This window comes from Trichomycterus rosablanca, chromosome 7 (assembly GCF_030014385.1).
Source record: "Trichomycterus rosablanca isolate fTriRos1 chromosome 7, fTriRos1.hap1, whole genome shotgun sequence".
Taxonomy (NCBI): Eukaryota; Metazoa; Chordata; class Actinopteri; order Siluriformes; family Trichomycteridae; genus Trichomycterus; species Trichomycterus rosablanca.
Window position 1 is genome coordinate 4,418,139 of NC_085994.1, and position 14,241 is coordinate 4,432,379.

General features: G+C 39.9%; 1 protein-coding gene across 1 annotated transcript in view; it reads left to right on the forward strand.

The window, feature by feature from the left end:
• The window catches only part of loxhd1b (lipoxygenase homology PLAT domains 1b), a 49,929-nt gene extending 36,257 nt beyond the window's left edge, over nucleotides 1–13,672 (forward strand). Inside the window, exons 34-42 of the mRNA XM_062998276.1 lie at nucleotides 70–255; nucleotides 972–1,099; nucleotides 1,177–1,294; nucleotides 1,482–1,659; nucleotides 2,227–2,412; nucleotides 2,541–2,711; nucleotides 11,649–11,787; nucleotides 12,960–13,112; nucleotides 13,192–13,672. Coding sequence (XP_062854346.1) covers nucleotides 70–255; nucleotides 972–1,099; nucleotides 1,177–1,294; nucleotides 1,482–1,659; nucleotides 2,227–2,412; nucleotides 2,541–2,711; nucleotides 11,649–11,787; nucleotides 12,960–13,112; nucleotides 13,192–13,672 — 1,740 coding nt within the window. The remainder of the gene's footprint in view (nucleotides 1–69; nucleotides 256–971; nucleotides 1,100–1,176; nucleotides 1,295–1,481; nucleotides 1,660–2,226; nucleotides 2,413–2,540; nucleotides 2,712–11,648; nucleotides 11,788–12,959; nucleotides 13,113–13,191) is intronic.
• The last annotated feature ends 569 nt before the right edge of the window (nucleotides 13,673–14,241 follow it).

Consider the following 14,241-nt stretch of genomic DNA (forward strand, 5'->3'; position numbering starts at 1 on the left):
ACAAGACCAGAATTTATACACATCTGTACACAGTTTTTGTTAAACTATTGTTTATTTTTCCTTCTGCAGTTAGGTCATAACGGAGCCACACCAGAGAGCTGCTGGCTGGTGGAAGAATTGTCTGTGGAAGCACCTACCAAAGGCATTAAGTACATTTTTTATTGCAACTGCTGGTTTGCCAAGGATAGAGGGGATGGTCTTACAGCGAGAGTGTTCAATGTACTTGATGCTATCCCTATTAATATCATTCAAAAGGTTAATATAAAGTTTCTATATGTTACAGCATTTCACACCTCATGCCACATTTCTATCCTGTATTTGGTGGCCCCTATATACATCGATTAGGCATAACATTATGACCACCTTCCTAATATTGTGCTGGTCCCCCTTTTGCTGCCCCATACGCATCAAACTGTGCTGCTCTGTGTATTCTGACACCTTTCTATCAGAACCAGCATTAACTTCTTCAGCAGTTTGAGCTACAGTAGCTTGTCTGTTGGATCGGACCACACGGGCCAGCCTTCGCTCCCCACGTGCATCAATGACCCTGTCGCCGGTTTACTACTGTTCCTTCCTTGGACCACTTTTGATAGATACTGACCACTGCAGACCGGGAACACCCCACAAGAGCTGCAGTTTTGGAGATGCTCTGACCCAGTCGTCTAGCCATCACAATTTGGCCCTTGTCAAACTCGCCCATTTTTCCTGCTTCTAACAACTTTGAGGATAAAATGTTCACTTGCTGCCTAATATATCCCACCAACTAACAGGTGCCGTAATGAAGAGATAATTAGTGTTATTCACTTCACCTGTCAATGGTTATAATGTTATGCCTGATCAGTGTATATTACTTAGTGTCTACTATAAAGGTTCTTTTCCTAAAACAGTAAACCTATTCCATGTTTCTGTTACACTGATATACAGTACATGCACTAAAATACTGAGTTGCTCTCTTTTCTCCTTGTCTTTAGGTTGTATATGAGGTAACAGTTGTTACAGGAGACATCCAGTATGCCGGGACCGACACCAACATTTTCATTACAGTGTTTGGTGCCAATGGGTGCACAGAGGAAATCCTGTTACCAAAAAATGAGGACAGGTGACAAAAACAATCCAACATGTCTAAAGTACAAAGTAGCTGGACTCTTTTATTAAGCTCTTGATTGTTTGATCCAGGTTTGAAAGAGATCAGGAAGACACCTTTAACATGGAAATAGATGACATTGCACCTCTAAAAAAGTTAAGAGTTCGCATCGACGGGACAGGATGTCGGCCTGACTGGTACCTGGACAAGGTTAGATGAAACCAGACTCTCATTTAGAGTTGAGTAAGCTTTTATTGATACTGATTACATTTACACGGTAGCATAATACTGCACAGTACAGGATACTGTAATCTAATTGCAGATGAAAGATGATAAAGTGTTTGGGGTTTTGTGTTGCATTGTTGCCGCTGACTTCTTGTCATGTTACATGACCTAGATTATCATGCGTAACCCAACCACAGAGGAAGTGTCAGTTTTCACGTATGACAACTGGCTGTCCAAAACAAAAGGCCCAAATAAAACAAAGGTGTGTGAGCTCCCTGCAGTGGTGAATGATGAGGAGATGGTGGAGAAAACGACCTATATTGTTCAGGTTAAAACCAGTGACATTGCTGGTAAGTCACACACAACAACTACATATACACCGATCAGGCATAACATTATGACCACCGTCCTAATATTGTGTTGGTCCCCCTTTTGCAGCCCCATCTGCATCAAACATTAATTTCTTCAGCAATTTGAGCTAAAGTAGCTCGTCTGGTGGATCGGACCACATGGGCCAGCCTTCGCTCCCCACGTGCATCAATGAGCCTGTCGCCGGTTTACCACTGTTGCTTCCTTGGACCACTTTTGATAGATACTGACCACTGCAGACCGGGAACACCCCACTAGAGCTGCAGTTTTGTAGATGCTCTGACCCAGTCGTCTAGCCATCACTATTTGGCCCTTGTCAAACTCGCTCAAATCCTCACACTCGCCCATTATTCCTGCTTCTAACAACTTTGAGGATAAAATGTTCACTTGCTGCCTAATATATCCCCCCCACTAACAGGTGCCATGATGAAGAGATAATCAGTGTTATTCACTTCACCTCTCAGTGGTCATAATGTTATGCCTGATTGGTGTTTTTTTTTCTTTTATATTGAATTCACAAACATTCACACTGGCATTTCATTCTCCAGGTGCAGGTACGGATGCGAATGTGTTTCTTATTGTATTTGGGGAAAACGGGGACACGGGCATGCTGGCACTGAAAGAGTCGGGCAACAGGAACAAGTTTGAGCGCAAACAGTTGGATGTTTTCAACGTTCCTGACATCTTCAGTCTGGGTGAGCTGTGCAAGGTCCGAGTGTGGCACGATAACAAGGGTAAGTTAAAAAAAGTTAAATCTTTGTTCGCTCTGTGTCACTTTAAACTGTTTACTACTCCTCAGTGTGAATGATTGTATGTTAACATTGTCATAAATAGTATGTGGGAAACATTGTATATTTTGTAGGTCCCGCTCCTGGTTGGCACCTAGAAAGCATAGATGTAAAAGATGAGTTATTGAGCCAAACCTTTCGCTTTCCTTGCGACCGCTGGCTGGCCAAAAATGAGGATGATGGCCAAATTATTCGGGAACTGGCTTGTGCCAACAATGACATACTGGACCTCAGTGAGAAGACCAGTAAGAAACATGCTTTACAGTTCTAAGCTTAGATCTTATTAAGGGTCCTGACAAAATTGTAATGTTTGAAATTACCTGGATTTCTACCTTTCTGCCAAAGCTAATAATAACACACAAACAACATTTTACTGTTACAGCATCTTTACTGATCACACTGATTAATTGGTCAGGCTGAAAAAAGCATTTTAACCCTTGGTTAAAAGACTTTTCTACTAGATGGATGTGTTGCTTTAGGACGGACAAAAAACAAAGGACTTAAGCAGAAGAATTAGAGATTCAAGATTCAAGAGTTTTTAAATATACATATTATACAAACAGCTCAAAAGAAACCCAAGATCAATATCAGAAACCTGTAAAAATCCAGGAGTGTAGATTACAGGCATGTGACAAGGTAGCTCCTGTGTTCTTCTTCTATATTAATTATTACCTGATCAATTTTTTCAAAGCTGCTGTGTGTAAAATCTTATCACAAACACAATTCCTACACCAACATTCATGCAAAAGACACTTTATTTGAAAGAATTATGGCAAAACAGCTGGAACAACTTGGCACTAGGGTTTGACTTGAAGATAAAATTATTTTAACATCCTCAGCTAGATCGTGTTTCCATTGCAATACCATCATGTCTTCATCGTGGAATCCTGTTCTGCCCCCTAGTGAAGATAATTTAATCCTCCAGATCTACAAGTCTGAGTGGGTACTTGTCAAGGATACGTTGGTGCTGAAGAAAGTGAGAATGCTCTTCTTGGATTGTTGAAGAATCCGGGTATGAAAGCAGCCCAACATCTATCAAGACAGCGCTCAGCTCACACAGTACCAGTATTCAATCTGTAATCCAACAACTGAGATGTTGAAGTGAGAATCCTGGTATGTAAGGAGCCCAACATCTATAAAGATGAAGCTCAACTCTTACAATCCCAGTATTCAATCTATATCCAAGACTTCAGGTGCTGAATTAAGAATCTATGCATAGGAGGAGCCCAACATTTATGAAGGTGAAGCTCAGCTCACATGATCCCAGTATTAATTTTGTAATCCAACACTTGAGGTGTTAGATTAGGAATCCTGGTATGGGAGGAGCCCAACAACTATGAAGATGAAGCTCAACACACTCAATCCCAGTATTCATTTTGATTTTAGTGAGACACCAAGAACCACAGACTCCGGTATAATGAAGATGGAACCAAAAAGTCTGTGGAACAGCAATCGTACCCTACACAGAGGTGGTGAAAGACAGTGGTACGGTCCCACATGAGGATGGAAGACAAAGACTGTGGAACATTAAGAGTCCCCTACCCCAAGAGGACCAGAGAAGATTCTGGTACAGCAGAGCTCTCAATTGTGAAGCTCTCAGCTAGGTGGATGGCAAAGAGAAAGGCAGCTTCACAATGATATAGTCTGATGCCGAAATGGAAAAGTGGTCTTCATAAAAATGGTCTAGCAAGGAGAATAAATCCCTGATGATGTTGATAGTAGCTGAGGAGTGAATATAAGTTAGCTCATTTTTGGCTTGAGAAGAAATAAAATGTCTGGAAATTAGGCTGGGAAAAATTTGTTGGATCTTTTGGTCCATGTCTTCTTCACTTCCCTCCAGGCTCTTCTGCAGCAAGCACAGACCTGGTTCATCTTCTCTTTTATGGCTTTGGATCAGAGAAAAGAACAATGAAATATAATTTCAAATGAAACAATAATTCATGATGATCATTTGATGTAGAAATCTATGTGAAGTTGTTACTCACTAGTTGATTTTTTAGCTCCTGCTGCACCCAACTCAGCTGTGCTTCTGTGCTCTGTTTCTTTTGGATGAATGAAATTTGCACAAATTGACAGAAATAAAATATGAATAATTTTATAACATCTGCTGAAAAACAATAAATTTCATTTATTATTACTATTAAATATTTTTGTTACCAGTCAGCTCCAGGATTTTCTGGTGGAATCATCTGAGTCCACAAAAGATCCATAACTTGTGATTTCTCTAAATTCACTGTTTCACTGAGGAAAAGAAATAAAATCAAATTATTTTAAATGAAAATTTTCAAATGTAAACAAAGTCTTTTATTAATGCTGTAAAATAGTAATTAAATATTGAGCCTAGTATTACATTTTCATCATTTGGGAGATGCCTTTATCCAAAGCAACTTACATTACAGTTACAGTCTGAGCAATTGAGGGTTAAGGGCCTTACTCAAGGGCCCAACAGCAGCAACCTGGCAGTAGTGGGGCTTGAACCAGCAACCTTCTGGTTACTAGTCCAGTATCTTAACCACTAGGCTACGGCGTGCCTATTAATTAATTATTAATTAATTCACATTAAATTATCAAAGTGGTGATGTTGTGGATCAGGTTTTATTAGGTGTGTTTACTATTCATTATTAATTCTTTTTTTTTTTTATCATAAAAATCATATTGAGACATGTCTTAAAATGTTTTATTTGTTTGATATTAAAAGTAATGGGACATGTCCTAAAATGTCTCATTTGGTCAACATTAAAAAAATATTGAGACATGTCCTAAAAGGTGTAATTAATGTAACTGGAAAACAGATTAGATCAAATTAGATCAGATTTTGTACTCACATAAGTCTATTATCTAGTACACTATCTAGTGCACTAAGTATGGAACATAAATTATTTTCTAATATACAATCTAGTGCACTATGTAGGGAACATAAAACTATTATCTTTCACACTATCTAGTGCACTATGTAGTACACATTAATGTGTTTGTGACGCGAACAGTTAGCTTAGTAGCTCAGTTAGCAGCTCCTAAAAGTTCTGTTCCTTTTTGGGCTTGGGGGGTCGAGGTCCGGGTCCGGGGGTACCTCCCTGAAATGAGTTTTTGCAACTTGGGATGTCTGCCATATTCACCATCATTTTTGTATTTAGGTTAGAGAGAAAAAACAAACTTTTCTTTAGAACGAAGATTTTTACAATAATAATAATACTGTTTACTTTTATTTCTTTGGTTCTTATAAGTTAGGAGTCTTGTTTACATTTTCCATACACCCTTGTTTACATACCCTAACCCCCAAAGATGACATCCTAGTTACGTCTCTGCCCTTTCCCAATTTTTCTGAGTGTGTTGCAGGTTGTGAGACTAATACATTATATACAGTGCCTTGCAAAAGTATTCAGCCCCCTTGAACTTTTCAACCTTTTGCCACATTTCAGGCTTCAAACATAACAATATGAAATTGTAATTTTTTGTGAAGAATCAACAACAAGTGGGACACAATCGTGAAGTGGAACGAAATTTATTGGATATTTTAAACTTTTTTTAGAAATAAAAAACTAAAAAGTGGGGCGTGCAATATTATTCAGCCCCTTTACTTTCAGTGCAGCAAACTCACTCCAGAAGTTCAGTGAGGATCTCTGAATGATCCAATGTTGACCTAAATGACTGATGGTGATAAATAGAATCCACCTGTGTGTAATCAAGTCTCCGTATAAATGCACCTGCTCTGTGACAGTCTCAGAGTTCTGTTTAAAGCGCAGAGAGCATCATGAAGACCAAGGAACACACCAGGCAGGTCCGAGATACTGTTGTGGAGAAGTTTAAAGCTGGATTTGGATACAAAAAGATTTCCCAAGCTTTAAACATCTCAAGGAGCACTGTGCAAGCGATCATATTGAAATGGAAGGAGTATCAGACCACTGCAAATCTACCAAGACCCGGCCGTCCCTCTAAACTTTCAGCTCAAACAAGGAGAAGACTGATCAGGGATGCAGCCAAGAGGCCCATGATCACTCTGAATGAACTGCAGAGATCTACAGCTGAGGTGAGAGACTCTGTCCATAGGACACAATCAGTCGTACACTGCACAAATCTGGCCTTTATGGAAGAGTGGCAAGAAGAAAGCCATTTCTCAAAGATATCTATAAATAAGTCACCTGGGAGACACACCAAACATGTGGAAGAAGGTGCTCTGGTCAGATGAAACCAAAATCGAACTTTTTGGCCACAATGCAAAACGTTATGTTTGGCGTAAAAGCAACACAGCTCATCACCCTGAACACACCATCCCCACTGTCAAACATGGTGGTGGCAGCATCATGGTTTGGGCCTGCTTCTCTTCAGCAGGGACAGGGAAGATGGTTAAAATTGATGGGAAGATGGATGGAGCCAAATACAGGACCATTCTGGAAGAAAACCTGTTGCAGTCTGCAAAAGACCTGAGACTGGGACGGAGATTTATCTTCCAACAAGACAATGATCCAAAACATAAAGCAAAATCTACAATGGAATGGTTCACAAATAAACGTATCCAGGTGTTAGAATGGCCAAGTCAAAGTCCAGACCTGAATCCCATCGAGAATCTGTGGAAAGAGCTGAAAACTGCTGTTCACAAACGCTCTCCATCCAACCTCACTGAGCTCGAGCTGTTTTGCAAGGAAGAATGGGCAAAAATTTCTGTCTCTCGATGTGCAAAACTGATAGAGACATACCCCAAGCGACTTGCAGCTGTAATCGCAGCAAAAGGTGGCGCTACAAAGTATTAACGCAAGGGGGCCGAATAATATTGCACGCCCCACTTTTCAGTTTTTTATTTCTAAAAAAAGTTTAAAATATCCAATAAATTTCGTTCCACTTCACGATTGTGTCCCACTTGTTGTTGATTCTTCACAAAAAATTACAATTTCATATCGTTATGTTTGAAGCCTGAAATGTGGCAAAAGGTTGAAAAGTTCAAGGGGGCTGAATACTTTTGCAAGGCACTGTATATATATATATATATATACAGTATATACACATCTATCAAGTGCAATTACAGCATTGTGCAAGAAAACAGAATATCAGTAAAATTACATATCTATGAATAATATTAATATATAATTATAACTATAATTAACTGCAATTAGGAGTATGTTACAATAGTAACAGTAATAATAATAAAATATGTGTAAGTAATAACTATACAACTGTAACTGTAACTTTATGAGAATGGTGCTAAATAACTAACTATACATATATATGTAAAACAGTTGTGTAGTGCAGGTGCAAATGATAAATAATAATAACAGTCCAGTGTGTAATCCGGGGGTGTTGGTAAAGTGCAGGTGCAAATGATAAATAATAAATAATAGGTCCAGTGTGTAGTCCAGAATGTTGTGGTGTTAACGGCATAGAGTGGTGTTCAATAAAGTTATTGAGGTGCGAAAAAAACTGTTTTTGAGCCGACTGGTCCTGGCACGTATGCTCCTGTATCTCCTCCCAGATGGCAGAAGGTTATACAGTGAGTGGCTAGGGTGGTAGGGGTCCCTGATGATGCTGTGTGCGCAGAGCGTATATATATATATATATATATATACAGTGCCTTGCAAAAGTATTCAGCCCCCTTGAACTTTTCAACCTTTTGCCACATTTCAGGCTTTAAACATAAAGATATGAAATTGTAATTTTTTGTGAAGAATCAATAACAAGTGCGACACAATTGTGAAGTGGAACGAAATTTATTGGATATTTTAAACTTTTTTTAGAAATAAAAACCTGAAAAGTGGGGCGTGCAATATTATTCAGCCCCTTTACTTTCAGTGCAGCAAACTCACTCCAGAAGTTCAGTGAGGATCTCTGAATGATCCAATGTTGACCTAAATGACTGATGGTGATAAATAGAATCCACCTGTGTGTAATCAAGTCTCCGTATAAATGCACCTGCTCTGTGATAGTCTCAGAGTTCTGTTTAAAGCGCAGAGAGCATCATGAAGACCAAGGAACACACCAGGCAGGTCCGAGATACTGTTGTGGAGAAGTTTAAAGCCGAATTTGGATACAAAAAGATTTCCCAAGCTTTAAACATCTCAAGGAGCACTGTGCAAGCGATCATATTGAAATGAAGGGAGTATCAGACCACTGCAAATCTACCAAGACCCGGCCGTCCCTCTAAACTTTCAGCTCAAACAAGGAGAAGACTGATCAGAGATGCAGCCAAGAGGCCCATGATCACTCTGAATGAACTGCAGAGATCTACAGCTGAGGTGGGAGAATCTGTCCATAGGACAACAATCAGTCGTACACTGCACAAATCTGGCCTTTATGGAAGAGTGGCAAGAAGAAAGCCATTTCTCAAAGATATCTATAAAAAGTCACCTGGGAGACACACCAAGCATGTGGAAGAAGGTGCTCTGGTCAGATGAAACCAAAATCGAACTTTTTGGCCACAACGCAAAACGTTATGTTTGGCATAAAAGCAACACAGCTCATCACCCTGAACATACCATCCCCACTGTCAAACATGGTGGTGGCAGCATCATGGTTTGGGCCTGCTTTTCTTCAGCAGGGACAGGGAAGATGGTTAAAATTGATGGGAAGATGGATGGAGCCAAATACAGGACCATTCTGGAAGAAAACCTGTTGCAGTCTGCAAAAGACCTGAGACTGGGACGGTGATTTATCTTCCAACAAGACAATGATCCAAAACATAAAGCAAAATCTACAATGGAATAGTTCACAAATAAACGTATCCAGGTGTTAAAATGGCCAAGTCAAAGTCCAGACCTGAATCCCATCGAGAATCTGTGGAAAGAGCTGAAAACTGCTGTTCACAAACGCTCTCCATCCAACCTCACTGAGCTCGAGCTGTTTTGCAAGGAAGAATGGGCAAAAATTTCAGTATCTCGATGTGCAAAACTAATAGAGACATACCCCAAGCGACTTGCAGCTGTAATCGCAGCAAAAGGTGGCGCTACAAAGTATTAACGCAAGGGGGCTGAATAATATTGCACGCCCCACTTTTCAGTTTTTTATTTCTAAAAAAAGTTTAAAATATCCAATAAATTTCGTTCCACTTCACGATTGTGTCCCGCTTGTTGTTGATTCTTCACAAAAAATTACAATTTCATATCTTTATGTTTAAAGCCTGAAATGTGGCAAAAGGTTGAAAAGTTCAAGGGGGCTGAATACTTTTGCAAGGCACTGTATATACAGTGTATCACAAAAGTGAGTACACCCCTCACATTTCTGCAGATATTTAAGTATATCTTTTCATGGGACAACACTGACAAAATGACACTTTGACACAATGAAAAGTAGTCTGTGTGCAGCTTATATAACAGTGTAAATGTATTCTTCCCTCAAAATAACTCAATATACAGCCATTAATGTCTAAACCACCAGCAACAAAAGTGAGTACACCCCTTAGTGAAAGTTCCTGAAGTGTCAATATTTTGTGTGGCCACCATTATTTCCCAGAACTGCCTTAACTCTCCTGGGCATGGAGTTTACCAGAGCTTCACAGGTTGCCACTGGAATGCTTTTCCACTCCTCCATGACGACATCACGGAGCTGGCGGATATTCGAGACTTTGCGCTCCTCCACCTTCCGCTTGAGGATGCCCCAAAGATGTTCTATTGGGTTTAGGTCTGGAGACATGCTTGGCCAGTCCATCACCTTTACCCTCAGCCTCTTCAATAAAGCAGTGGTCGTCTTAGAGGTGTGTTTGGGGTCATTATCATGCTGGAACACTGCCCTGCGACCCAGTTTCCGGAGGGAGGGGATCATGCTCTGCTTCAGTATTTCACAGTACATATTGGAGTTCATGTGTCCCTCAATGAAATGTAACTCCCCAACACCTGCTGCACTCATGCAGCCCCAGACCATGGCATTCCCACCACCATGCTTGACTGTAGGCATGACACACTTATCTTTGTACTCCTCACCTGATTGCTGCCACACATGCTTGAGACCATCTGAACCAAACAAATTAATCTTGGTCTCATCAGACCATAGGACATGGTTCCAGTAATCCATGTCCTTTGTTGACATGTCTTCAGCAAACTGTTTGCGGGCTTTCTTGTGTAGAGACTTCAGAAGAGGCTTCCTTCTGGGGTGACAGCAATGCAGACCAATTTGATGTAGTGTGCGGCGTATGGTCTGAGCACTGACAGGCTGACCCCCCACCTTTTCAATCTCTGCAGCAATGCTGACAGCACTCCTGCGCCTATCTTTCAAAGACAGCAGTTGGATGTGACGCTGAGCACGTGCACTCAGCTTCTTTGGACGACCAACGCGAGGTCTGTTCTGAGTGGACCCTGCTCTTTTAAAACGCTGGATGATCTTGGCCACTGTGCTGCAGCTCAGTTTCAGGGTGTTGGCAATCTTCTTGTAGCCTTGGCCATCTTCATATAGCGCAACGATTCGTCTTTTAAGATCCTCAGAGAGTTCTTTGCCATGAGGTGCCATGTTGGAACTTTCAGTGACCAGTATGAGAGAGTGTGAGAGCTGTACTACTAAATTGAACACACCTGCTCCCTATGCACACCTGAGACCTAGTAACACTAACAAATCACATGACATTTTGGAGGGAAAATGACAAGCAGTGCTCAATTTGGACATTTAGGGGTGTAGTCTCTTAGGGGTGTACTCACTTTTGTTGCCGGTGGTTTAGACATTAATGGCTGTATATTGAGTTATTTTGAGGGAAGAATAAATGTACACTTTTATATAAGCTGCACACAGACTACTTTTCATTGTGTCAAAGTGTCATTCTGTCAGTGTTGACCCATGAAAAGATATACTTAAATATCTGAGGGGTGTGAGGGGTGTACTCACTTTTGTGATACACTGTATATATATACAGTATATATATATATATATATATATATGTATATATATATATATATATATATATATATATATATATATATATATACAGTATATATATACGTATATGTATATATATATATATGTGTATATATATATTAAATAAAGATTCAAGAGAAATAAAGCACAGATTTGTCTATTTTATTTTACGAAATATTTTGGTAACTTTTCTGGAAATGTGGTTTATTAGGTCACATTTAATTAAGACGTAATTAAGAAATCCAGGTAATTCCAAAAGGTTGACAACTTTTCTATAGTGGTAAATTAAGCCAATGCCAATTTTACCAATGCGGTCATAAAAATCAAACATTAACATTTATTTGATGTTTTTTAAGAATATGAAATTGAAATTACAACAGCTGACGATGATGATGCAGGAACCAAGGAGAATGTGTGGATAGTGCTGGAGGGGAGAAGAGCTCGTTCAAAAGAGTTTATGTTGGAAAATTCTTCAAAGAGAAAAAGATTCTTGAGGTATGAATTTGCATAACATAACCTGAAGTAAAATTATTACTTGAGCTGTTTGTTGTTCATAATGTTATTGTACATTTGCATTTATACTTTGTTCTTTTTGTATTAATTTACATTGTGGAAAGAGAAAAAACTGTTTAAACTGTTTTAAATTACTCATAAAATGTGTGCACAATAGAACAATAGTTCAAGACATCGAGGCTGTACTATTGCACTAACAATTACACCGATTAGGCATAACATTAAAACCACCTCCTTGTTTCTACACTCACTGTCCATTTTATCAGCTCCACTTACCATATAGAAGCACTTAAGCCTGCTTTCACCCTGTTCTTCATTGGTCAGGACCACCACAGAGCAGGTATTATTTAGGTGGTGGATCATTCTCAGCACTGCAGTGAAACTGACATGGTGAACGTGTGTTAGTGTGTGTTGTGCTGGTATGAGTGGATCAGACACAGCAGTGCTGATGGAATTTTTAAACACCTCACTGTCACTGCTGGACTGAGAATAGTCCAACAACCAAAAATATATCCAGCCAACAGCGCCCTGTGGGAAGCGTCCTGTGACCACTAATGAAGGTCTAGAAGACGACCAACTCAAACAGCAGCAATAGATGAGCGATCGTCTCTGACTTTACATCTACAAGGTGGACCAACTAGGTAGGAGTGTCTAATAGAGTGGACAGTGAGTGGACACGGTATTTAAAAACTCCAGCAGCGCAACTCATACCAGCACATACCAGCACAACACACACTAACACACCACCACCATGTCAGTGTCACTGCAGCGCTGAGAATCATCCACCACCTAAATAATACCTACTCTGTGGTGGTCCTGTGGGGGTCCTGACCATTGAAGAACAGGGTGAAAGCAGGCTAAAAAAGTATGCATAGAAACAGATGGACTACAGTCAGTAATTGCAGAACTACAAAGTGCTTCTATATGGTAAGTGGAGCTGATAAAAAGGACAGTGAGTGTAGAAACAAGGAGGTGGTTTTAATGTTATGGCTGATCAGTGGATATTATAATATTGCAGGTGTGGGGCTTCTTTTGCATCTTACACAGTTTGAAGGTTATGCAATATTTGCAGAATGCCCACAGAGAAGAGTTACAACAGCAACAACATTTAGAAATGTATATAATATGATGTAAAATTTGATTTTGTTACTAAGGGGTGCAACTGACTCTTTTGAGTTTTCCTCAAAACTTTTGGGAGATATTGTTGGTATCACTCTGGGTCATATAACAAAAGAAAAGAAAGTGAAGAATGAGGTGTACTGGCATGTACAGGAGGTGGTAGTGACAGAACAAGAGCTTGGAAACAAGTAAGTTATTTTTCTCTCATTTTTGATGTAAGTTCTTTTAGCAAAAGCGTTTGAATGATTATTTCTCTCACTTCTGCAGGTACATTTTTCATTGCAAGGCTCAGATCCCTCTTGCTGCAAAAAAGACTGAATTTGTGACATTCGAGTGCACCAAGTGTGTGGAGAGCTTTGCCAGCAAGGTGCGCAGTTTGGTTCCAGTCAAATATGAGATCATAATCATCACGGAGGACGTGAAGGGAGCCGGGACGGACGCCAACGTCTTCATCACCATCTACGGTGTGAACGGAGACTCGGGGAGACGGCAGCTGAAACAGAAGTTCAGGAACCTGTTTGAGAGGGGTCGCACTGACCGCTTTGTGCTGGAGTTGCTGGACCTGGGTGATCTTCTGAGAGTAAACATGGAGCATGATAACACTGGACAGGCACCTGGCTGGTTTCTGGCATGTGTGGAAATTATAAATACTGCCAACTTGGTAACCACAATCTTCTCTTGTGGAAAGTGGTTGGACAAGACCAAGATGGATGGGAAAATTGAAAGAGTCTTGTACCCCAGATACTAAAGTATACTTTATATAGACTGTTCTTCTTTTTTGTAAATGTGATTTTACATTTTATAAAATCAGTTGTTTTTGTTTAGAGTTTAAATGAATTGTTGTGTGTATGGTAAGAAAGCAAATTGTGTTGGTGCTGCACAGCTCCAGTGACCCAGAAGCCAGGTTCAGTACTCCTGTTACTGTTTTGTATTTTTGTATTCCCTTTCTGGCTAGCACCGTGAGATAAAACAGCTGTAACAACTGGGCACTTGAGTTTGGTTCAAAAATAAAAAAGCTCTTTATGGTTTGATTCAATTCTCTAAATGATTCTACTGTGAGAATAAAATGCTGCTGTGTGTATAATCTCATCACAAACACAATTCCTACACCAACATTCATACAATGCAACTGAAACTTTATTTGACGGAATTATGGAAAAACAGCTGGAACAACTGGGCACTGGGGTTTGGCTTGAAGATAAAATTATTTTAAGGTCCTCAGCTAGATCGTCGTCTTCATTGCAATACCATCATGTCTTCATCATGGAATACTGTTCTGCCCCCTAGTGAAGATAATTGAATCCTCCAGATCTACAA